This window comes from Natator depressus, chromosome 24 (genome assembly GCF_965152275.1).
Source record: "Natator depressus isolate rNatDep1 chromosome 24, rNatDep2.hap1, whole genome shotgun sequence".
Lineage (NCBI taxonomy): Eukaryota > Metazoa > Chordata > Testudines > Cheloniidae > Natator > Natator depressus.
In genome coordinates, this window is record NC_134257.1 from 6,892,107 (window position 1) to 6,917,019 (window position 24,913).

At 43.4% G+C, this 24,913-nt stretch overlaps 1 protein-coding gene and 2 long non-coding RNA genes across 3 annotated transcripts; all 3 read right to left on the reverse strand.

The window, feature by feature from the left end:
• Nucleotides 1–7,933: 7,933 nt before the first annotated feature.
• LOC141977324 (uncharacterized) lies at nucleotides 7,934–9,274 on the reverse strand. The gene is made up of 3 exons (XR_012636203.1): nucleotides 9,186–9,274; nucleotides 9,053–9,105; nucleotides 7,934–8,028 (listed from the first exon to the last, which is right to left on the reverse strand). It is a non-coding gene; the product is annotated as an uncharacterized LOC141977324 (long non-coding RNA).
• Nucleotides 9,275–17,710: 8,436 nt separating this feature from the next.
• On the reverse strand, nucleotides 17,711–19,056 carry LOC141977314 (uncharacterized). The gene is made up of 3 exons (XR_012636201.1): nucleotides 18,963–19,056; nucleotides 18,830–18,882; nucleotides 17,711–17,805 (listed from the first exon to the last, which is right to left on the reverse strand). It is a non-coding gene; the product is annotated as an uncharacterized LOC141977314 (long non-coding RNA).
• A 1,461-nt stretch (nucleotides 19,057–20,517) lies between these two features.
• LOC141977486 (immunoglobulin kappa light chain-like) lies at nucleotides 20,518–23,072 on the reverse strand. Its single transcript, XM_074939006.1, has 3 exons — nucleotides 23,069–23,072; nucleotides 22,579–22,917; nucleotides 20,518–20,852 (listed from the first exon to the last, which is right to left on the reverse strand). Exons 1-3 carry the CDS (start codon nucleotides 23,070–23,072, stop codon nucleotides 20,518–20,520), a joined length of 678 nt encoding a protein of 225 aa, XP_074795107.1.
• Between the last annotated feature and the right edge of the window lie 1,841 nt (nucleotides 23,073–24,913).

Here is a 24,913-nt window from a genome sequence, read left to right on the forward strand (position 1 = left end):
CTGATTAGCCTGCCTTAATTGATTCTAGCAGCTTCTTGATTGGCTGCAGGTGTTCTAATCAGCCTCTGTCTTAATTGTTTCCAGAAAGTTCCTGATTGTTCTGGAACCTTCCCTGTTACCTTACCTAGGGAAAAGGGACCTACTTAACCTGGGGCTAATATATCTGCCTTCTATCACTTTCCTGTAGCCATCTGGCCCGACCTTGGCACAATATGTATGGCTGCCATTGTCATTTTCAAACTAGGACTACAACATGCTGTTTACCTTGGGCCCACAATTTCAAGAGCTTTGTTCGGCTTTTCCAAATTTTTCTGTATTTTTCCACCAGCTCTACCTGTGAGTTGCTACTGGCAGCTTCTTGTCCCAATGCCATTTTGGAGCCTGCTAGCGAATGGATACTGCAATTTCCCTACTGCGCACATAACTCAACCTCTCCTTCATATGGGCCTGACCAGGTGGCCAGACTAGTGTCATTTCCAGACCTGTTTGGAACAGTTGGAGGATAGATTGCTCTCTGGCTAGGAGGGGTGTGATTCTCTTCCCCATGGCAGTGACTTTTTTCTTCTGTCTGTAATGCTGAGCATCCTTCTGTCTATTCTCACTTAGGAGGCAACTACCACAATGTTCTGATACAGCCAAAATGAGAGGATTCATGGCCAAATCACCAAGACAGGTGTGACACTTCTATTTGTCACATCCATGTCCAGGAGAGTATTTAAAAACTGCACCTTCAGACCACTTCTCTCACTCCCTAACCCCCTCCGCTCCCCCATTTGTCCCATTCAGTTATCCAGAATTGCCACGCTCTTGTGTGGGGGGTGAAGGGGTGTGGATCCTCCTTCGTAACAATGTGCCTACAGGGCACCTAAACAAATTACAGATTTTCTCCCCCACTGGCAGCAGGGGCGGGGGTGGATATTGGGCTGACCGATGAGTTGCAGAGTTTACTGGAACCGGCTACCCCATGTAGTTGATTGTTTTGCTAGTGTTCTCTATTTTTGTCCTCTTTCAGCAAACATTGGTGACCTTAACTTTCAGGTCAAAGGCACATTCTGGGTTTCCCCTAGAGAGGCTGAGGCAAATAAAGTGGTGTTTACCAGAGAAGGAAATGTTACCAGGGCAAAAGAGAATTCCTAGCTGTTCTATAGGACTAGAGCCTGGGGTTCCACAAAATAGACATTGCCCCACATCAACAGTTCTAGGGAATACAAAGAAACTCCACCATAAATGGAAGCCAGAATTTTTCTTTCACTACCCACAATTTACTGCAGGAACAGTGAAGCATCTACTGTGCAAGTACAGAGACCTTTCTTTAGTCCACCAGCTATATTCAACTGCCTGTTGTATGGAGGCGAGTATCCTTGTGATGATATATATAGCTTATGAATTCTGATTGTGTTATGAAGTTATTGTGGAATTGTTTATTAGGGACTGTCTGTATGAGGGATTCACCATTTACTGATGGGGGATGTAGCACGTCTCTGCCAGACCAGGGACAATAGATGATTGTTAACCCTTCATGGTCACCTGTTCAGGATATCTTTGGACAATGGGTTGGCTGAAGATGGGAGAAGCTAGTTCCTCCAACATCTCTGCAGGGTGAGGGAGTGGAAAGCTCCGACCAGCAGAATAAAGAAGCCAGGTGTTGGGAGTGGGGCATATAAACCTGAGGGACTCACAGGAAGCTTTGGACAGGAGCATGCTTTTATAGCAGGGTTGGCTGTTAAATGCAGGACTAGCCAAGGTTAGAGAAAGCTAGCTGACCTAGAGAGGGGAAGAGGGTCCAAGTTTCTGTAGAGAAGCCATGAGCTGCAGGAGAAGGATCCTGGACCCCCCAGAGGATTCTGCCCACGCCCAAAGAACTCTCCAAAGTGGTGAGGAAACAGGCAGGGCAATGCGTATAGGTGTGTTTATTATTTTGTCTAGATCTGTGTCTCTCTTGTGCTAAGTAAAGAGCAATTGTGTTTAGAATCCTGTGCAAAGTCTGTGTGTCTGTTTGCTTTCACTGTCGTAAGCCCCCGAAATAAGTCCAGAGTACCCACAAGGTGGAATTCTGGGAAGAGGTGTGTGTTGGTCCCAGGGGGCAAACAGTTAGACTGCCGGGTCTCAGCTATCAGAAGGGGGTGCTAGACAGACTGTCTGTGCTCCCAGTGTGTGCCTGGACTTGTTCAGACTCAGGAGACTTGAAGAGCACATGTGGCCCATTGAGATGGGTCCGAAACACAAGAGCCTGGTGAGCATCCAGCCAATGGGAACTCTACCAGGTTGCGTATAAGTGACCATCGTAACTTATCCAAACCGGATAAAGGATAACAAAAGACCACTTTGCCTGTAATATAAAGTTGTTGATAAAAGTAAGAAAAAGCTGGAGACAGAAAGATTGGTGTAAACAGGATGGGCCTGCGTCTCATTTACACCAAGGCCCCTTTATACTATTCAGGCATAAAATACATTTACATCCCCTTTAAGGCCTCCTTACACTGCCAGCGGGGAGCAAAGGGACCTTAGTGTAAATGAGAAGCAAACTTGAAGGAGAGACAGCAAGGATACTGGTAAGGTTACATGTTGACAACAATGAGAAGAAATGGGAGGAAATATTTATAATCAAACTCACCAGAAATGTGTTTTCATTGACTAATTTTGATGGGACGAGGTTGACAGACTCCTCTGGATGATGCTTATCTGGGGGTCACCAAAACAGCCAGCTGCATAGCTACCTATTTTGTTTTCCACTGCCCCTACCATCTGCTGAGGCCCTGGAATCCATTATCATACCCTTGGGCCTTCATTATGCTAATCCCAAAAGTTGTCCTGATCAGACCGAGTCAAGAGACAGGGAACCAGATGATATCCCCTGTGACAATCACCACCTCCATTTGCTTTGACTAATTCCTGAACACCTCGGATGTGAACCTGAATTCCCTGCTATTATTCCCACCTTGGTGTGCACCATTGATCACATTGCTAAATTATAAACGGAAATGCAAAAAAGTCTGAGGTGATAGCTGCCTTTCTACATACTGAAAAGGCCTGTGACAAGATATGGAGGGAAAGCTTATTGTACAAAGTAGGTGCAGTAGGGATGAGGGAAATAAGGTATGAGTGGATTAGACAATTTTTGAATAAAAAGCGTGTGTAGGTCAGAGTTGGGAAAGTTGTATTGAATATGTACATTATTAAAAATGGTGCACCACAGGGAAGTGTTATCAGCCCAACATTATTTAATATTATGATAAATGATCTCTCAAAACAAAGAAATGCCAGGTAGGTGTCACTTTGTTTGCAGATGATTGTGCTCTGTGTGTGAGGAGCAGAAATATTGTGGTGGCATAAAAGAGAATCAGCAAAGCATCATGAGAGACCTCAGACTGAGGAAATGCCTGGGGTTTCAAGTTCTCCATTGCTAAAACCAGAGGACTGATCTTTACGACGAGGAAAGTTACAAAGGAATGTAAACTCCGTGTAAATGTAGAACAAATAGATAAATCAAATTCGTAGGGGTAGTATATGATACTAAACTACTTTGGAAAGACCATATAAACAATGTTAAAGATAAATGTACAGGAAGGATTAACCTGCTTAAAAGTCTTGTTGGGACTAATTAGGAGGCAGATAAGAAAGCAGAGCTGATGGTATACAGAGCCTTAATAGACCAGTTGTTGACTGTGGCTGCTAAGCTTTTGGGTCAAAATCAGAACTTAAAAAATTAGATTTAATATAAGCCCGGGCACTACAAATTGCGTGCAGTGCATTTATTACAATACTTATATGCTCACTACAGATAGTTTCTAGTAAAATGCCAGTTACACTATGAATAAAACTACTGAGCTAAAGTTAATGGGAACCACAGTGATGAAAGCACCAAACAAATATATGAGGATCGTTGATAATTTGATAGGCAAACTATCGCGCATGGTGTGAGAGCTCCACGTGCTGTTCGAGTACGTGTGGATGCAGGAGTTGAACGACAAGGAAAAACTGAACAAAGTCATAACTTTTAGACATGGGAAGATTAGCTACGGATGGCAAGTTGCATGACTAAACATGGATTTAGATTTACTTTATAAACGTCAGGGTATAAAAAAGACAGTAGGTATTAAAAATGAAGTGTACCAATATACAGATGAAAAGTGGAGTTGGTTTTGTCAAATGTATGCAGATGGGTTGAAAAAAGAAAAACACAGGAAGAGTAAGGATGGCATATTGTAGACCAAAATTGGGAATTAGTACATCTAAAAGAGTATCTCATTTTGTAGCTGTCATGACAGCCAAACTAGTAGCAACAATGTTAGTGTTAAACTGAATCTGAGATATACGCCCAGCAGCAGCGGTCATTTTCTAAAATTCAATCTCTGGTCTTAACGGTGATAAAAAAAAGGTGTCTCAGTAGGTAGAAGTGATTTAATCAGTGAAATTATATTTCTAATAACAGAATTAGTGCAGGTGGGAATACATGTAGCATTAGTTTGGATCCCAGTGCATCTTGGGATAAGGGGGAACAAAATGGCAGCCAAAGCAGTGAAAAATGCTGTAAGAAATGGAAGGATTGACATAGTAGCAATATTCTTGAGTAAACAGGAATTCAAAAGCCAATACAGATAAATTTAAAAGAGGAATGGCAAAAAAATTGGATTCATGAAAAAAGAGGAAGATGATTTTTTTTGACTTGTGCCCTAGAGTTAAGGATGATGACATACTTCAGGGCCTGAAGTGCTTTTGTTTTGAGTATTAACTGACCATTGTGCCCTAAACAAAATTCTTATTCAAATAAATGACACAAAGATGAACTAACTTCATTCTGTACGGTGGAAGAATCAATTGATCACCTTTTACGGGTGTGTCAGGGTTTTCAGAAAGACAGGGAAAAGTTTGTTGAGGAATTCGAAAGTCTTAAGATAAAAAACCCACCATTATGTTGTTTAGTAAAAGTATCAGGAAATGGAGTATTACTAAAAAGGCGCTGTTACATTCTGGGAAAGACACGGGCAGAGCGAGAGGCTATAAACCGCTACGTATGGAGGAATTACAGCGGGAGGTGGCTTGACTATTCTGCTTCGCCATAAAAAGAGAAAAAGAAAGAGGCTGCAATGGAAGTAGTCTGCAGTAACTCCCTGGAAGAAGGGAGTTTGGGCTGTTAAAGTCAGAGAGATGGGGAGGCCAGAAGATAAGAGCAGAGAAGTAGGATGGTGTCCAAGGGAAACAGCAAAGGGGTCTGGGTGCAAGCAGATATAGGGTCCCTGGATTGGAACCTGGAGTAATGGGGAGGTGGGCCTGGGTTCCCCTACCAGCCACTGGGGAAGTGGCACAGTCTGGGCAGTGGACCAGAAGACTGCCTGAGACAGATCATCCAGTGGGACTTCAATACCCAGAAGGGGAGGACTATGGTGACCTGGCTGGAGGGTTGAGTCATGAAGGAGTATCTGAAGTTCCAGAGAGAGAGAGGAGCCATGCTGTGAGGAAAAGGGCATTGGACCTGGAAGGAGTGTATCCCCTAGGCAGCCAGGAGGAGGTGCCCCAGCGGTGCGTGAAGCCCATTGCACTATCAACAATGCTTTTAGCCCAATTCCGGTTCAATCTTGCCAGCTTTCAGAGTGTGCTATGCCTGTGATTTTCCCAACAGTTAGTTTGCAAGAAAGAAAGAAAGACCCAGACAGAAGTTGGATTTTCTGTTCTTTATTTTCTCCGTGTGTGTCTGTGTGTGTGTGTGTGTGTATTCCTCCCCCAGCTCCCCATCCATCATCCCATCACCCGGGCCCCCACTGCCTCTTCCTCCAACCCCCCATCCAGGGCTTAAAGTGTCCTGGGGCTTGCTGAGAAAAGTGATATTAATAAACATACAACTATCAGAGGGTAGCTGTGTTAGTCTGTATCTGCAAAAACAACAAGGAGTCCGGTGGCACCTTAAAGACTAACAGATTTATTTGGGCATAAGCTTTCGTTGGTAAAAACCCCACTTCTTCAGATGCATGGAGTGAAAATTACAGATGCAGGCATTAGTATACTGACACATGAAGAGAAGGGAGTTACCTCACAAGTGGAGAAATATCACTGTTCACAGCATTGAGTCAGCAGAAAGATCACCTTACATAAATAAATTACCATGATTTGTATTTGTATATGTGCATATTTATTTGTTTTTCCTAAAGTTAATTAAGTATTCTAGGAGAAAGTGTCCGTGCGGCCACCAGTGAGAGTTGGTGGTCACACTCTGAGACTACCAAAAAATTCATTGTTAGAACCCCTATTGACTTTTTCTCAAGAACAGTTGCTACCACATTTAATACCATTAAACAAACCCCATTAAACAAGGCATTTTCCCCCTATGAAACACTCTGTATAACAGGAAAAGGAATAAGAACAATTGGTAAAATAGGTTTTCACTTAACTCCTCGAGCTTCAAATGCTTTAATTGTATTCTATGTGTTAATAAACAGTCTTTGTGTTGGTTATAATGAGAGTCACCAGCGATATTTTGTCACAAAACCGTGGACCATAATTCATTGTTAACATTCCCTTCCCCACTGCGCCCATGAAACCGCTCCCTGCTTTTCATTACAACATGCCTCTTTGATAAATACAACGCTTCAGCCCCCAGAGCTGTCAAACTAGCAGGGCGCTAAAATCCTAGCAGGATGCCTTACAGGTTTTTCCTTTTTTCAAACTGAGGCCAGTTCTAAAGAGAAAACTCTGGTCCTGATTCTCATGCACATCAAGGGCCCTGTTCAGCCCTGTTGCAATGCAAAAGGGCTTTATGGAGAGCCGTGTAAAATGGTCTCAGTATAACTGGGGAAAAGACCATCTGCCTCTTCACCACTAGGTGGCAGTGGAGCAACACACATCCCCATGGCTTTTGAAACTATGTTTGGGTGCTAATATCTAGATGCATCCGACGAAGTGAGCTGTGGCTCACGAAAGCTTATGCTCAGATAAATTTGTTAGGCTCTAAGGTGCCACAAGTCCTCCTTTTCTCTTTAGTATCTAGTTATTCTTTCACTTAGCCTATGATTTGCCATGATGTGTATTTTCATCCAGCCAAACCACATTCGGACAGCTAGAAAGGATGGACATGCAGGGCTTCAGTCCCACTGTATGTTGAAGGCAGCCTCTTAGCAAAAATTAGATCTAAAAATCTTGTTCTACATGGGAAATTGGCCAGATTTTTCCCCTACATTTTTTGGGGGGTAAGAATGTTCCAAAATGTATTTGTAATGTGTATGGGGTAGAGATGGGGGGAGACAGAGATAACTCTCTCCCCCACTATAAACAGTCTGTTCCCTGGTTCTGCACATTTAAAAACTGTCCAAACAGGGAACCAACTTCACTCCTCTCTCTCATTTGCTAAAACGGTTGCAAAAGTGATCAAATGTTTCAGAAGTTTGAGTGGGCTGCTGTACAGTCACATCACCGAATAATACCAGCCATGTCACCATCATAGCAATGGAACTTAGATTTAGGAGTAACTAAAAAAAAATACAAATGCAAAAAATGTAACTTTTTTTTTAATGATGATAATAATTGGAGATTATGCAAAGATAACGAAACATCTCGTAAGTCTTAAAGCCCCATTCTGCTTTCCGGTGTACCCCAAGCTCCCATCTACTTCAGTAGGACTTTGGGGGGCACAAAGAATATAGAATCAAATCCCTTGTGTAAATATGTAAAACAATCCTGCTTAAAGGCTTGATCCTATGCTCACAGAAGCCAATGGCGAAGCTCCCACTGACACTAATGATGTGGGGATAACAGAGCAAGTAATTCTCCACAATAACCAAAAAGAAAACAATTTATTTAAATATGTGGTGTCAAAAAGGGTTTGGAGACTGGTACATTTATAACAAGTTGTATTTTAAGCCCAGCCACCTCACATTTTAGTAATTAGTAAAGTGCAGACATTAGACTCAGAAATTCTCTTTCACTTTCATTTTCCCCTCATGCATAGCTTCTTTAAACCCTATAAATAATTTTGTCAGACCATGTCAGTTAAAAAGGGACTTTTCATTTCTTGTACCTCACAGCTGCATACGCGGTCTGGAATAGAAAAAGGAAAGACCAGATATTAATATTCTTAATGCTACTCTATAATCTCATACATTTAACTAGTACTACTTATTAGGTAACCAGATAAGAAACTAAATTCTACTCTTACTCACACTGTTGTAAAACTAGAGTAACTCCTCTGAAGTCAGTGGAATTCAATTTTATGTTAATGTAAGTGAGAGCAGAATATTGTGTAGAAGCGCTTTACAGAAAAGAGGTTAGATTCGGATTTCATCTACACTGGTGTAAATCCATAGTAACTTCACTGAAGTCAATGGGCTGTTGCAAATGGCAGAGAAATGTGATCCCAAAGATGGCAGTAGTAACCACAAGCTAAATTCTCATCTCCATTACCACAAGAAGCAGGTGGGATTGGAGTTGCATCAATGAATATGCTACAAGAATTAGACCGCTCCCTCTTGTTAGAGCTGTTCCATTCTAAATTCCTATTTTCACTCTTCTTTCCTTCTCAAAATTGCTAGAAGGATTAAATGTTTTAACGTCTAGTCTGGGCCCTGATGTGATTTTTTTTAAAAGCGTGCAGACCATTAGTTGGCCTGCTTTTGAATTATGGGAGAGTGAAAAATATTTTGGGCAAATTCTGCCAGACCAATGTTGATCTGAGTAATTCCACTAATGCCAATGAGGGGGTAACTCGATTTATGACCATGTAACTTGGAGCAACATTTGGATGAATGTGACCAATTGTTCAGACTTTTTTCTTTTTTGGTCCATGTAAAACTCATAAAGAAGCATAAAAAGCACTGCTTCATCCACCACTCGGGCAGGCGGGAATATGGTAATACAATAGCAATTCTGCACTGGCAACCCTACAAAGCAGTTGCTGTCTACATTAGGAGGGAAATGAAAGGATAGCTTCTTCATGTGAACGTCAGAGGAAATCAGGTAGTCGGAATGTAGCCACCAATGTCGGAATTTGGCCAGGACACTGATTTAACACCCTATTAATATACTGTATCTTTCTGACGTGCCAGTGGCTAAAAAAGCACGTTACCTGTGGAATGTGCCTCATAGGTATTTGATTCCCTGTTTGCACAGCTCTCCCTGCTGGAGAAGAACAAAAGGACAGTTATAGGGATATGTGATGAATGGTTGCTTCCTAGCAGATAGAGTTATAAACAAGTTACCTCTGGTTGGACACTTTCTGAAGAGCAGGATCAGCAGCTGGATGACGACAAGGATGAAAATACAAGACAGCCCAACATATAACACATCATTGCAGTTTTCTTTCCAGGCCTCATCTGCAGAGAGAAAAGAACAACGTTAGGTGCAGAGCAAAGATTTGTTAGTGGAAAAAATCCCATGCAGAAGAGTGGGTCCGTGTCATCTACTTCTCATGGAACGCCGTGCACAAGCGAAGGGAGGCCTTTCCTCCAAAATCCACCATCTCAGGTCATTGTCACACTCCCCACCTGGAGGTGGCGCCAGTGGGGCTAGTTGACCACTTGGTGCAGGATTCAGGCCATTGGTAGCCCAAGGTAAGCTAAGTCTTTTTATTTATTAACTCTGCTTGCCTGCACTGTAAATTATTTTATCAAGAGGTGATTTATTTCAGCCTAAGAATCACTGATCCAGTCTGAGAATCTCTGTTCCACTGACGACTAGAGTGAGTTAAAGTGAATTAGAATGAAAACCATTTTAGGGAGCATCGCAGAATCATAAATGTTAGAGATAGCAAAGGCCTGTGATTGTGGGTCTCCTGTAGTTCACCTCCCTGGCTAGTCCCTACAGTATAATCACTAGTGCTCTATCCAGTCCAACTTTAAATAAGGCTTCATCGTTGTCACTTGAGAGACACTCCCACAACTCAATAGATCTCATTATCGGGAATCCTGGATATTCATCCTACTTTTTCCTTTGCTCAGTTCACTCCCATTGTCCTAGTTATTCCATCTCAGAGCCCCCCAAACCATTCTCCTGTCTCCTTGGCATTAACACTCTTCAAACACTTGTAGAAGAAGTGCTTAGATAGCGCCTGACCCAAGACTGACTGACGTCTATGTAGGGTGACCAGATGTCCCGATTTTATAGGGACAGTCCTGATTTTTGGGTCTTTTGCTTATACAGGGTCCTATTACCCCCCACCCCCTGTCCCAATTTTTCACATTTGCTGTCTGGTCACCCTAAGTCTATGTGAATCTTTCCATTGACTTCAATGGGCTTTCAAGCAGGCCCCTTAGGAGAAAGATCTAGGGGCAGTTTTGCCACAGATCCCTCTTCTTACCACTGCTCATTGAATAAAACAGAAAAATGGTTTTAAGAGAGAGCGAGGAAAAGCGGGTGACAGGGGAGCTACCAGAACGTTCTTTCAGAATTTGATGCCTTGGCTGTGTTGGTCCCAGGATATTAGAGAGGCACGGTGGGTGGGGTCATATCTTTTATTGAACCCACTTCCGTTGGTGAAAGAAACAAGCTTTTGAGCTACACAGGCCTGAAGAAGAGCTCTGAGTAGCTCAGACTTGTCTCTTTCGCCAACAGAGTTGGTCCAATAAAAGATATTACCTCACCTACCTTGTCTCTCCCACAATTCAAGCCCTCAAGGTAGTTTTTATACTTAGTCCCCACTACTTTAGTTCTTTAGCTCAGCAGTAACCCTTTAAATCTGTATATTTGTCCTGACTTGAGGTGAAATTTTCACCAGACACCATATATAAATGTCTTGGGAGAGAGAACAGGTTAGATAGGATACGATACTCGACCTGTTTCCTTGGAGACTGTAGCATTGATGCTTCTCCCTGTGCTGCTCTCCTTGGCTGTACAAATGCAGTTCGTCTTCTGGTTCCACGTCTCAGAAGGGATTGTCATTAGGCTCCAAACACTAAAGTCCCCATTCCCATCTATGGCTCCAGTATCCATCTGACCTTCAGACACTTGCTCCCCAGTGTCCCAGAGAACAGCACTCCAGGGAGGAGTGAAATCAGAGAGCAGGCAGAGCAGAGGAATGACGGGGGGAAGCTCAGCATCCTCTGGGTTGGAGGGAACCAGGATGGAAAGGCTCGGCTCAGAGGCATCTAAAAGAGAGTTGAGTCACCCAAACTAGAGATTGGAAAGACCTGTTACCGGTATCTCAGCTAGACCCTACCCAGCTCCTACCCCTGCCAGTGGGGAATATTTTAAGTATCTAGTGCATTGTCTAGTCTAGTCTTACATGTCTTAAATGGTGGGACTTCCCTTGCATGAAGGGGATTTCTCTTATTAATTTCATCCCATTACACTCCTTCGTCCCACTCCAAACAGTTCCCTTGGGTTCTTGATAGTCTCAATATTCTGAATACCTGCAGAGGGTAGACACTTCTTTACTACACTGTATTCTTATGTTCAACTCCTGCTGAGCTTCTGGAGGAAAAACGCTTCCCTGTGAAACCACACGGCGGGAATCTTTTCATGAAGCTCAGTGAATGCCTGGTAAAGAGCCAGATTAATAAAGTTTTTTAAGGCCAGCAGGAAGATGCATTAGGGCCCAGGCTCAGGTGGTTTCCACTAGGTACAATCCGTGAGCGTGACTATCAGAAGGTAGGACAGTAATAACAGCTGGCGCTGATGCACTTCTCATCAGTAGTTAGATATCAAAGCACTCTGCGAGGCGAGGTAAGAGTCATGACACCATTTTAGTAGCAGAGTGATGGGTGGGCAATGATTCAGGATTACCATCCTGGTTTCCTAATTCACAGTCTCATACAGTATCCACTACCTAGATCGTTCTGCCTCTCAGCATAAATACTGATGACTTAAAACCGAAACGGGGCGGAGGGTGGTCAGATAATCACAATTGCAAAATTCTGTCTCTGAACCAGGGCCGTAACCAGGATGGGGCAAGCGGGGCAGCTGCTCAGGGCACAAAGCTACAGGGATGGAAAAATGGGGTGGAAAGAAAAGATCGGATCCCTCCTGGCCGTTCAGCTCCCTCCCCACGAGGGCCCCAAAAGCTCTGCCAAGCCCTTCAGGGGCCTTCAAGGTCTCTCCATACCTGCCTCCCAGGCTCCCCTTCAACCACAGCTCTTGGCTTCCCCAACTCCCCCCACAGCCCCTCAGTCACTGTCCCCACCTGCTCCCCTGCACCTGCCCCGAGCCACCCTTGTCCTTGTTCCTGTCTCTCCCCTGTAGGCTTCTGTCTCCCAGCTCTCAGACCCCCTGGTGGCCCCACTGCTGGAGCTGCCCAAGCAGGGAATGCAGTCAGCTGTCCCTGGCCTCTGCAGCGGGTGCAGCACCCCCACCCTGATCTGGAAGCTGGGGGATCCCCAGCACAGCGAGCCCCTCAGCCTGGCACTGGATGGTGCAGGATGCCAGCAGCAGCAGGGGGCTTATAGGCGTGGCTTGTGGTCTGGGCTCACGGCAGAGGCTGGTGCTCGGGGATCTGGGCTCGGAAGCTCAGCTCAGCTCTGAGTCACCGCAGCACCCGACAGCCATTTTTATCCCTGCGGGAGCCTGGCTGGAAAATTCTCCGGCGCAGCAGGAGGCAGAAGGGCCGGGAGAAACATGACTCAGTTGGGCTCCACCTGCCCTGACCCCGCTTGGCTGTGGCTTGCCTTGCAAAGGGCTGGGGCAGCTCTCAGGGATCGGCTCTGGAGCCAATGGCTGGGCCATCCCCGCAGCAACCCCAGCCAGCCCAGCCACCAAGGCAAGACAAAATCCAGTAGGGCTTGCCCCAGGTACTAAAATGCCTAGTTACAGCTCTGCTCAGAACCCCGCAGACCTCTGGAATTGTCCCACTGGAAACTCACCTGTGACAATTAGCCTGGTCCCATTCCCAAAGTTCAGATGTATGTATACAACAAGGCCACAGTAATACACCCCAGAGTCATTTCTTTGTACGTTACTTATAATCAGAGTAAACGTTTTTGCTGGAATGTTCACTGTACTCGAGTATTTTTCATGTGGAGCTGCAGAAAACTCATAACTCTGGTAAATCCTGTGCAAACTTCCATTCTGAAGTTCTTTGTACCAGTATATATACTGACTTCTTGTTGAAAGCTTACAGTCTATCCGTGCAGTTTCTCCAGAGGCCAGAAAGATCTGTGCTGGGCTCTGCTGGATCAATATCCCTTCCCGTGAAGTAGTCACTATAAAAAGGAACACAAAAACCTGAATCCAATAATCACTTGTAAGAGACTAACCCATTGCAATATATTCAATATAACACATCATCTGCTCCAAGCAAAATGACCATTGTTTTAAAAATGGGGGGTGGATTAACTTTATTTTTGTACTTATGCATTTTCTTAGGATTCAAATACACTATAGGAAAATTGATGTATTTTAAACTAAACAGACGTTGCTGACATTTTTTTTTCTAATATAGTATTTTTGCCATATTGTCAAGTGTAGCATAGCTGTAACACAAACAATAATCACTCTGCACCCATGGATACTAATCAATCCCTTTGCACATCTATATCACCTCTCATGCAAAGACATTGAAGCACTTATCACAATTAATTAAACCTCCCAATCATACTACTAAATAATATTTAGGGTGACCTGACATCCCGATATTATTGGGACCGTTCCAATATTAGGGGCTTTGTCTTATATACACAACTATACCCCCACAAAAAAAAGGTGTCCTGATTTTTCCCACTTGCTATCTGGTCACTCTAATAATATTTGGCACTGAGAACCTGTCACATGATAATCAAACTGCTTTGCAGCTATTAATGAGTTAAGCCTCACAGTGTTCCTGTGAGATGATGAAATATTATCCCTGTGTACAGGTGGAGAAACTGTATCACAGGTAAGTGGAGAGATTTGGACAGGATCCCACAAATCAGTGACATGATTTTGAATAGAACCCAGGTGTTCTGACTCCTGGATCCTCTGCTCTATCCACTAGACTGCAGTCTCCGATTCATATTAACCTTTGAATCAGAATTAAAAACAATAAAATGAATGTTATTTGACCAAAATTGTACATGAAAGGGAGTGCTTTATTATCTTAGACCTTCAGGCTTAAAATCATCTCTTTGATCACCTATAAAAAAAGACGAATGCCCCTGGAAGCCTTTATAAAATACATGAGCATAAAAGAGAACTGGATTTTGAACAACAATCCTTTACAGTATCCAAAATGTTAAACTATATTCAAGGTGCTGTGGGGAGCACAACACAATATTTCATTACCTCTCTTAGTATTTTAGTTGGTGAACTAAATCCTATGACTGTTTAGCTCTCCCCATCAGCTCCTCTTGGTGTTACCCGCATTTCAGAAGATCTTTGCACATGAAAGTAATTTTTTGTGTCAAGGTAGAAAACAAACATGAAATATCAGGCTAAAATACTTACTCCGCAGACAGAATAGAATCACCCAAGCTATCTGGTAGGACATTTTCTGGCTTTCTTCAGTCATGCAAATTTGATGCTCTGAGAATGGTAGATGCCTGTTAGTTAATGGATCTCTTGATGAAAGACTTTATCACGTGGAGAGGAAGATGTCATATTTCCTCTTAAAGTTCTGTGGGGGCAACATGTGTGACAAAGGAGAGGGACAGGAGATATGAATAACCGCATTCAAAATCTTACTCTGACAGCCAGCAGGGAAACCTGGGGAATAATATTCAGCTGCCCCTAAAATTAATTACGCAATAAATTCTGGGTGTGCCTGTGTGACAGCAGAGTGTGTATTTTAAAAGGAATCTTTCTTCTCATATCTGGATGGATGGGACAAGCCCTTCTTTGGACTGAAACTTATGTGGATTATTTTCTGCGCTTCAGGGTTTCAGACATTCATACGTATTTGGGGGATGTTCGCCCCAATAGAAAGAGAATAAGGGAAATCATTGAAGAGGGTTGTCATGCACTATGGAAGTGTGGGAAATGGACAAAAATATATTAGCTTGTTTGTTTAGTTATTATTGCAGATGAAATAAACATTTTGGGAAGAGATCCTGTGGGAAAGGAAGTGTACCAATATATAGATGAAAAGTGGAGTTGGTTTTGTCAAATGTATGCAGATGGGTTGAAAAAAGAAAAACACAGGAAGAGTAAGGATGGCATATTGTAGACCAAAATTGGGAATTAGAACATCTAAAAGAGTATCTCATTATGTAGCTGTCATGACAGCCAAACTAGTAGCAACAATGTTAGTGTTAAACTGAATCTGAGATATACGCCCAGCAGCAGCGGTCATTTTCTAAAATTCAATCTCTCGTCTTAACAGTGATAAAAAAAGGTGTCTCAGTAGGTAGAAGTGATTTAATCAGTGAAATTATATTTCTAATAACAGAATTAGTGCAGGTGGGGATACATGTAGCATTAGTTTGGATCCCAGTGCATCTTGGGATAACGGGGAACAAAATGGCGGCCAAAGCAGTGAAAAATGCTGTAAGAAATGGAAGGATTGACATAGTAGCAATATTCTTGAGTAAACAGGAATTCAAAAGCCAATACAGATAAATTTAAAAGAGGAATGGCAAAAAAATTGGGTTCATGAAAAAAGAGGAAGATGATTTTTTTTTGACTTGTGCCCTAGAGTTAAGGGTGATGACATACTTCAGGGCCTGAAGTGCTTTTGTTTTGAGTATTAACTGACCATTGTGCCCTAAACAAAATTCTTATTCAAATAAACGACACGAAGATGAACTAACTGCACTCTGTACGGTGGAAGAATCAATTGATCACCTTTTACGGGTGTGTCAGGGTTTTCAGAAAGACAGGGAAAAGTTTGTTGAGGAATTCGAAAGTCTTAAGATAAAAAACCCACCATTATGTTGTTTAGTAAAAGTATCAGGAAACGGAGTATTACTAAAAAGGCGCTGTTACATTCTGGGAAAGACACGGGCAGAGCGAGAGGCTATAAACCGCTAAGTATGGAGGAATTACAGCGGGAGGTGGCTTGACTATTCTGCTTCGCCATAAAAAGAGAAAAAGAAAGAGGCTGCAATGGAAGTAGTCTGCAGTAACTCCCTGGAAGAAGGGAGTTTGGGCTGTTAAAGTCAGAGAGATGGGGAGGCCAGAAGATAAGAGCAGAGAAGTAGGACGGTGTCCAGGGGAAACAGCAAAGGGGTCTGGGTGCAAGCAGATATAGGGTCCCTGGATTGGAACCTGGAGTAATGGGGAGGTGGGCCTGGGTTTCCCTACCAGCCACTGGGGAAGTGGCACAGTCTGGGCAGTGGACCAGAAGACTGCCTGAGACAGATCATCCAGTGGGACTTCAATACCTGGAAGGGGAGGACTACAGTGACCTGGCTGGAGGGCTGAGTCATGAAGGAGTACCTGAAGTTCCAGAGAGAGGAGCCATGCTGTGAGGAAAAGGGCATTGTACCTGGAAGGAGTGTATCCCCTAGGCAGCCAGGAGGAGGCACCCTAGCGGTGCGGGAAGCCCATTGCACTATCAACAATGCTTTTAGCCCAATTCCGGTTCAGTCTTGCCAGCTTTCAGAGTGTGCTATGCCTGTGATTTTCCCAACAGCTAGTTTGCAAGAAAGAAAGAAAGAAAGAAAGAAAGAAAGAAAGAAAGAAAAAGAAAAACCCAGACAGAAGTTGGATTTTCTGTTCTTTATTTTCTGTGTGTGTGTGTGTATTCCTCCCCCAGCTCCCCATCCATCATCCCATCACCCGGGCCCCCACTGCCTCTCCCTGCAACCCCCCTTCCAGGGCTTAAAGTGTCCTGGGGCTTGCTGAGAAAAGTGATATGAATAAACATACAACTATCAGGGGGTAGCCGTGTTAGTCTGTATCCGCAAAAACAACAAGGAGTCCGGTGGCACCTTAAAGACTAACAGATTTATTTGGGCATAAGCTTTTGTTGGTAAAAAATCCACTTCTTCAGATGCATGGAGTGAAAATTACAGATGCAGGCATTAGTATACTGACACATGAAGAGAAGGGAGTTACCTCACAAGTGGAGAAATATCACCGTTCACAGCATTATTGAGTCAGCAAAAAGATCACCTTACATAAATAAATTACAATGATTTGTATTTGTATATGTGCATATTTATTTGTTTTTCCTAAAGTTAATTAAGTATTCTAGGAGAAAGTGTCCGTGCGGCCACCAGTGAGAGTTGGTGGTCACACTCTGAGAATACCAAAAAATTTGTTGTGAGAACCCCTATTGACTTTTTCTCAAGAACAGTTGCTACCACATTTAATACCATTAAACAAACCCCATTAAACAAGGCATTTTCCCCCTATGAAACACTCTGTATAACAGGAAAAGGAATAAGAACAATTGGTAAAATAGGTTTTCACTTAACTCCTCGAGCTTCAAATGCTTTTTTTTTTAAATGATGATAATAATTGGAGATTATGCAAAGATAACGAAACATCTCGTAAGTCTTAAAGCCCCATTCTGCTTTCCGGTGTACCCCAAGCTCCCATCTACTTCAGTAGGACTTTGGGGGGCACAAAGAATATAGAATCAAATCCCTTGTGTAAATATGTAAAACAATCCTGCTTAAAGGCTTGATCCTATGCTCACAGAAGCCAATGGCGAAGCTCCCACTGACACTAATGATGTGGGGATAACAGAGCAAGTAATTCTCCACAATAACCAAAAAGAAAACAATTTATTTAAATATGTGGTGTCAAAAAGGGTTTGGAGACTGGTACATTTATAACAAGTTGTATTTTAAGCCCAGCCACCTCACATTTTAGTAATTAGTAAAGTGCAGACATTAGACTCAGAAATTCTCTTTCACTTTCATTTTCCCCTCATGCATAGCTTCTTTAAACCCTATAAATAATTTTGTCAGACCATGTCAGTTAAAAAGGGACTTTTCATTTCTTGTACCTCACAGCTGCATACGCGGTCTGGAATAGAAAAAGGAAAGACCAGATATTAATATTCTTAATGCTACTCTATAATCTCATACATTTAACTAGTACTACTTATTAGGTAACCAGATAAGAAACTAAATTCTACTCTTACTCACACTGTTGTAAAACTAGAGTAACTCCTCTGAAGTCAGTGGAATTCAATTTTATGTTAATGTAAGTGAGAGCAGAATATTGTGTAGAAGCGCTTTACAGAAAAGAGGTTAGATTCGGATTTCATCTACACTGGTGTAAATCCATAGTAACTTCACTGAAGTCAATGGGCTGTTGCAAATGGCAGAGAAATGTGATCCCAAAGATGGCAGTAGTAACCACAAGCTAAATTCTCATCTCCATTACCACAAGAAGCAGGTGGGATTGGAGTTGCATCAATGAATATGCTACAAGAATTAGACCGCTCCCTCTTGTTAGAGCTGTTCCATTCTAAATTCCTATTTTCACTCTTCTTTCCTTCTCAAAATTGCTAGAAGGATTAAATGTTTTAACGTCTAGTCTGGGCCCTGATGTGATTTTTTTTAAAAGCGTGCAGACCATTAGTTGGCCTGCTTTTGAATTATGGGAGAGTGAAAAATATTTTGGGCAAATTCTGCCAGACCAATGTTGATCTGAGTAATTCCACTAATGCCAATGAGGGGGTAACTCGATTTATGACCATGTAACTTGGAGCAACATTTGGATGAATGTGACCAATTGTTCAGACTTTTTTCTTTTTTGGTCCATGTAAAACTCATAAAGAAGCATAAAAAGCACTGCTTCATCCACCACTCGGGCAGGCGGGAATATGGTAATACAATAGCAATTCTGCACTGGCAACCCTACAAAGCAGTTGCTGTCTACATTAGGAGGGAAATGAAAGGATAGCTTCTTCATGTGAACGTCAGAGGAAATCAGGTAGTCGGAATGTAGCCACCAATGTCGGAATTTGGCCAGGACACTGATTTAACACCCTATTAATATACTGTATCTTTCTGACGTGCCAGTGGCTAAAAAAGCACGTTACCTGTGGAATGTGCCTCATAGGTATTTGATTCCCTGTTTGCACAGCTCTCCCTGCTGGAGAAGAACAAAAGGACAGTTATAGGGATATGTGATGAATGGTTGCTTCCTAGCAGATAGAGTTATAAACAAGTTACCTCTGGTTGGACACTTTCTGAAGAGCAGGATCAGCAGCTGGATGACGACAAGGATGAAAATACAAGACAGCCCAACATATAACACATCATTGCAGTTTTCTTTCCAGGCCTCATCTGCAGAGAGAAAAGAACAACGTTAGGTGCAGAGCAAAGATTTGTTAGTGGAAAAAATCCCATGCAGAAGAGTGGGTCCGTGTCATCTACTTCTCATGGAACGCCGTGCACAAGCGAAGGGAGGCCTTTCCTCCAAAATCCACCATCTCAGGTCATTGTCACACTCCCCACCTGGAGGTGGCGCCAGTGGGGCTAGTTGACCACTTGGTGCAGGATTCAGGCCATTGGTAGCCCAAGGTAAGCTAAGTCTTTTTATTTATTAACTCTGCTTGCCTGCACTGTAAATTATTTTATCAAGAGGTGATTTATTTCAGCCTAAGAATCACTGATCCAGTCTGAGAATCTCTGTTCCACTGACGACTAGAGTGAGTTAAAGTGAATTAGAATGAAAACCATTTTAGGGAGCATCGCAGAATCATAAATGTTAGAGATAGCAAAGGCCTGTGATTGTGGGTCTCCTGTAGTTCACCTCCCTGGCTAGTCCCTACAGTATAATCACTAGTGCTCTATCCAGTCCAACTTTAAATAAGGCTTCATCGTTGTCACTTGAGAGACACTCCCACAACTCAATAGATCTCATTATCGGGAATCCTGGATATTCATCCTACTTTTTCCTTTGCTCAGTTCACTCCCATTGTCCTAGTTATTCCATCTCAGAGCCCCCCAAACCATTCTCCTGTCTCCTTGGCATTAACACTCTTCAAACACTTGTAGAAGAAGTGCTTAGATAGCGCCTGACCCAAGACTGACTGACGTCTATGTAGGGTGACCAGATGTCCCGATTTTATAGGGACAGTCCTGATTTTTGGGTCTTTTGCTTATACAGGGTCCTATTACCCCCCACCCCCTGTCCCAATTTTTCACATTTGCTGTCTGGTCACCCTAAGTCTATGTGAATCTTTCCATTGACTTCAATGGGCTTTCAAGCAGGCCCCTTAGGAGAAAGATCTAGGGGCAGTTTTGCCACAGATCCCTCTTCTTACCACTGATCATTGAATAAAACAGAAAAATGGTTTTAAGAGAGAGCGAGGAAAAGCGGGTGACAGGGGAGCTACCAGAACGTTCTTTCAGAATTTGATGCCTTTGGTGTGTTGGTCCCAGGATATTAGAGAGGCACGGTGGGTGGGGTCATATCTTTTATTGAACCCACTTCCGTTGGTGAAAGAAACAAGCTTTTGAGCTACACAGGCCTGAAGAAGAGCTCTGAGTAGCTCAGACTTGTCTCTTTCACCAACAGAGTTGGTCCAATAAAAGATATTATCTCACCCACCTTGTCTCTCCCACAATTCAAGCCCTCTAGGTAGTTTTTATACCTAGTCCCCACTCTCCCTATTTTAGTTCTTTAGCTCAGCAGTAACCCTTTAAATCTGTATATTTGTCCTGACTTGAGGTGAAATGTTCACCAGACACCATATATAAATGTCTTGGGAGAGAGAACAGGTTAGATAGGATACGATACTCGACCTGTTTCCTTGGAGACTGTAGCATTGATGCTTCTCCCTGTGCTGCTCTCCTTGGCTGTACAAATGCAGTTCGTCTTCTGGTTCCACGTCTCAGAAGGGATTGTCATTAGGCTCCAAACACTAAAGTCCCCGTTCCCATCTATGGCTCCAGTATCCATCTGACCTTCAGACACTTGCTCCCCAGTGTCCCAGAGAACAGCACTCCAGGGAGGAGTGAAATCAGAGAGCAGGCAGAGCAGAGGAATGACGGGGGGAAGCTCAGCATCCTCTGGGTTGGAGGGAACCAGGATGGAAAGGCTCGGCTCAGAGGCATCTAAAAGAGAGTTGAGTCACCCAAACTAGAGATTGGAAAGACCTGTTACCGGTATCTCAGCTAGTCCCTACCCAGCTCCTACCCCTGCCAGTGGGGAATATTTTAAGTATCTAATGCATTGTCTAGTCTAGTCTTACATGTCTTAAATGGTGGGACTTCCCTTGCATGAAGGGGATTTCTCTTATTAATTTCATCCCATTACACTCCTTCGTCCCACTCCAAACAGTTCCCTTGGGTTCTTGATAGTCTCAATATTCTGAATACCTGCAGAGGGTAGACACTTCTTTACTACACTGTATTCTTATGTTCAACTCCTGCTGAGCTTCTGGAGGAAAAACGCTTCCCTGTGAAACCACACGGCGGGAATCCTTTCATGAAGCTCAGTGAATGCCTGGTAAAGAGCCAGATTAATAAAGTTTTTTAAGGCCAGCAGGAAGATGCATTAGGGCCCAGGCTCAGGTGATTTCCACTAGGTACAATCCGTGAGCGTGATATCAGAAGGTAGGACAGTAATAACAGCTGGCGCTGATGCACTTCTCATCAGTAGTTAGATATCAAAGCACTCTGCGAGGCGAGTAAGAGTCATGACACCATTTTAGTAGCAGAGTGATGGGTGGGCAATGATTCAGGATTACCATCCAGGTTTCCTAATTCACAGTCTCATACAATATCCACTACCTAGATCGTTCTGCCTCTCAGCATAAATACTGATAACTTAAAACCGAAACGGAGGGGGGGGGGGAAGGGGGGCGCAGAGGGTGGTCAGATAATCACAATTGCAAGATTCTGTCTCAGAACCAGGGCCGTAACCAGGATGGGGCAAGAGGGGCAGCTGCTCAGGGCACAAAGCTACAAGGATGGAAAAATGGGGTGGAAAGAAAAGATCGGATCCCCCTGGCCCTTCAGCTCCCTCCCCATGAGGGCCCAAAAGCTCTGCCAAGTCCTTCAGGGGCCTTCAAGGTCTCTCCATACCTGCCTCCCAGGCTCCCCTTCAACCACAGCTCTTGGCTTCCCCAACTCCCCCCACAGCCCCTCAGTCACTGTCCCCACCTGCTCCCCTGCACCTGCCCCGAGCCACCTTTGTCCTTGTTCCTGTCTCTCCCCTGTAGGCTCCTGTCTCCCAACTCTCAGACCCCCTGGTGGCCCCACTGCTGGAGCTGCCCAAGCAGGGAATGCAGTCAGCTGTCCCTGGCCTCTGCAGCGGGTGCAGCACCCCCACCCTGATCTGGAAGCTGGGGGATCCCCAGCACAGCGAGCCCCTCAGCCTGGCACTGGATGGTGCAGGATGCCAGCAGCAGCAGGGGGCTTATAGGCGTGGCTCATGGTCTGGGCTCACGGCAGAGGCTGGTGCTCGGGGATCTGGGCTCGGAAGCTCAGCTCAGCTCTGAGTCACCGCAGCACCCGACAGCCATTTTTATCCCTGCGGGAGTCTGGCTGGAAAATTCTCCGGCACAGCAGGAGGCAGAAGGGCCAGGAGAAACATGACTCAGTTGGGCTCCACCTGCCCTGACCCCGCTTGGCTGTGGCTTGCCTTGCAAAGGGCTGGGGCAGCTCTCAGGGATCGGCTCTGGAGCCAATGGCTGGGCCATCCCTGCAGCAACCCCAGCCAGCCCAGCCACCAAGGCAAGACAAAATCCAGTAGGGCTTGCCCCAGGCGCTAAAATGCCTAGTTACAGCTCTGCTCAGAACCCCGCAGACCTCTGGAATTGTCCCACTGGAAACTCACCTGTGACAATTAGCCTGGTCCCATTCCCGAAGTTCGGATGTACGTATACAGCAAGGCCACAATAATAAACCCCAGAGTCATTTCTTTGTACGTTACTTATAATCAGAGTAAACGTGTTTGCCGAAATGTTCACTGTACTCGAGTATTTTTCATGTGGAGCTGCAGAAAACTCATAACTCTGGTAAATCCCGTGCAAACTTCCATTCTGAAGTTCTTTGTACCAGTATATATACTGCCTTCTTGTTGAAAGCTTACAGTCTATCTGTGCAGTTTCTCCAGAGGCCAGAAAGATCTGTGCTGGGCTCTGCTGGATCAATATCCCTTCCCGTGAAGCAGTCACTATAAAAAGGAACACAAAAACCTGAATCCAATAATCACTTATAAGAGACTAACCCATTGCAATATATTCAATATAACACATCATCTGTTCCAAGCAAAATGACCATTGTTTTAAAAATTGGGGGTGGGTTAACTTTATTTTTGTACTTACGCATTTTCTTAGGATTCAAATACACTATAGGAAAATTGATGTATTTTAAACTAAACAGACGTTGCTGACATTTTTTTTCTAATATAGTATTTTTGCCATATTGTCAAGTGTAGCATAGCTGTAACACAAACAATAATCACTCTGCACCCATGGGTGCTAATCAATCCCTTTGCACATCTACATCACCTCTCATGCAAAGACATTGAAGCACTTATCACAATTAATTAAACCTCCCAATCATACTACTGAATAATATTTAGGGTGACCTGACATCCCGATATTATTGGGACCGTTCCAATATTAGGGGCTTTGTCTCATATACACAACTATACCCCCACAAAAAAAAGTGTCCCAATTTTTCCCACTTGCTATCTGGTCACCCTAATAATATTTGGCACTTAGAACCTGTCACATGATAATCAAACTGCTTTGCAGCTATTAATGAGTTAAGCCTCACAGTGTTCCTGTGAGATGATGAAATATTATCCCTGTGTACAGGTGGAGAAACTGTATCACAGGTAAGTGGAGAGATTTGGACAGGATCCCACAAATCAGTGACATGATTTTGAATAGAACCCAGGTGTTCTGACTCCTGGATCCTCCGCTCTATCCACTAGACTGCAGTCTCGGATTCATATTAACCTTGAGTCAGAGTTAAAAACAATAAAATGAATGTTATTTGTCCAAAATTGTACATGAAAGGGAGTGCTTTATTATCTTAGACCTTCAGGCTTAAAATCATCTCTTTGATCACCTATAAAAAAAGACTAATGCCCCTGGAAGCCTTTATAAAATACATGAGCATAAAAGAGAACTGGATTTTGAACAACAATCCATTACAGTATCCAAAAAAAACTATATTCAAGGTGCTGTGGGGAGCACAATGCAATATTTCATTACCTCTCTTAGTATTTTAGTTGGTGAACTAAAACCTATGACTGTTTAGCTCTCCCCATCAGCTCCTCTTGGTGTTACCTGCATTTCAGAAGATCTTTGCACATGAAAGTAATTTTTTGTAGCAAGGTAGAAAGCAAACATGAAATATCAGGCTAAAATACTTACTCCGCAGACAGAGTAGAATCACCCAAGCTATCTGGTAGGACATTTTCTGGCTTTCTTCAGTCATGCAAATTTGATGCTCTGAGCATGGTAGATGCCTGTTAGTTAATGGATCTCTTGATGAAAGACTTTATCACGTGGAGAGGAAGATGTCATATTTCCTCTTAAAGTTCTGTGGGGGCAAAATGTGTGACAAAGGAGAGGGCCAGGAGATATGAATAACCCCATTCAAAATCTTACTCTGACAGCCAGCAGGGCAAACCTGGGGAATAATATTCAGCTGCCTCTAAAATTAATTACGCAACAAATTCCGGGTGTGACTGTGTGACAGCAGAGTGTGAATTTTAAAAGGAATCTTTCGTCTCATATCTGGATGGATGGGACAAGCCCTTCTTTGGACTGAAACTTATGTGGATTATTTTCTGTGCTTCAGGGTTTCAGACATTCATACGTATTTGGGGGATGTTCGCCCCAGTAGAAAGAGAATAAGGTGCATCACTGTGGCTCTGAAGATTCCCCCTGATATTATAACAAAGAATACGGGAAATCATTGAAGAGGGTTGTCATGCACTATGGAAGTGTGGGAAATGGACAAAAATACATTAGCTTGTTTGTTTAGTTATTATTGCAGATGTAATAAACGTTTTGGGAAGAGATCCTGTGGGAAAGGAATGGATGGGTCTAGAAAATGGAAGCATACGGTTATTCCAGTTGAGATCTTTGAGACATAACCTAATTATGGGTCACACAGGTATGTGACTAATGCATGTTCCTTGCAATAACATT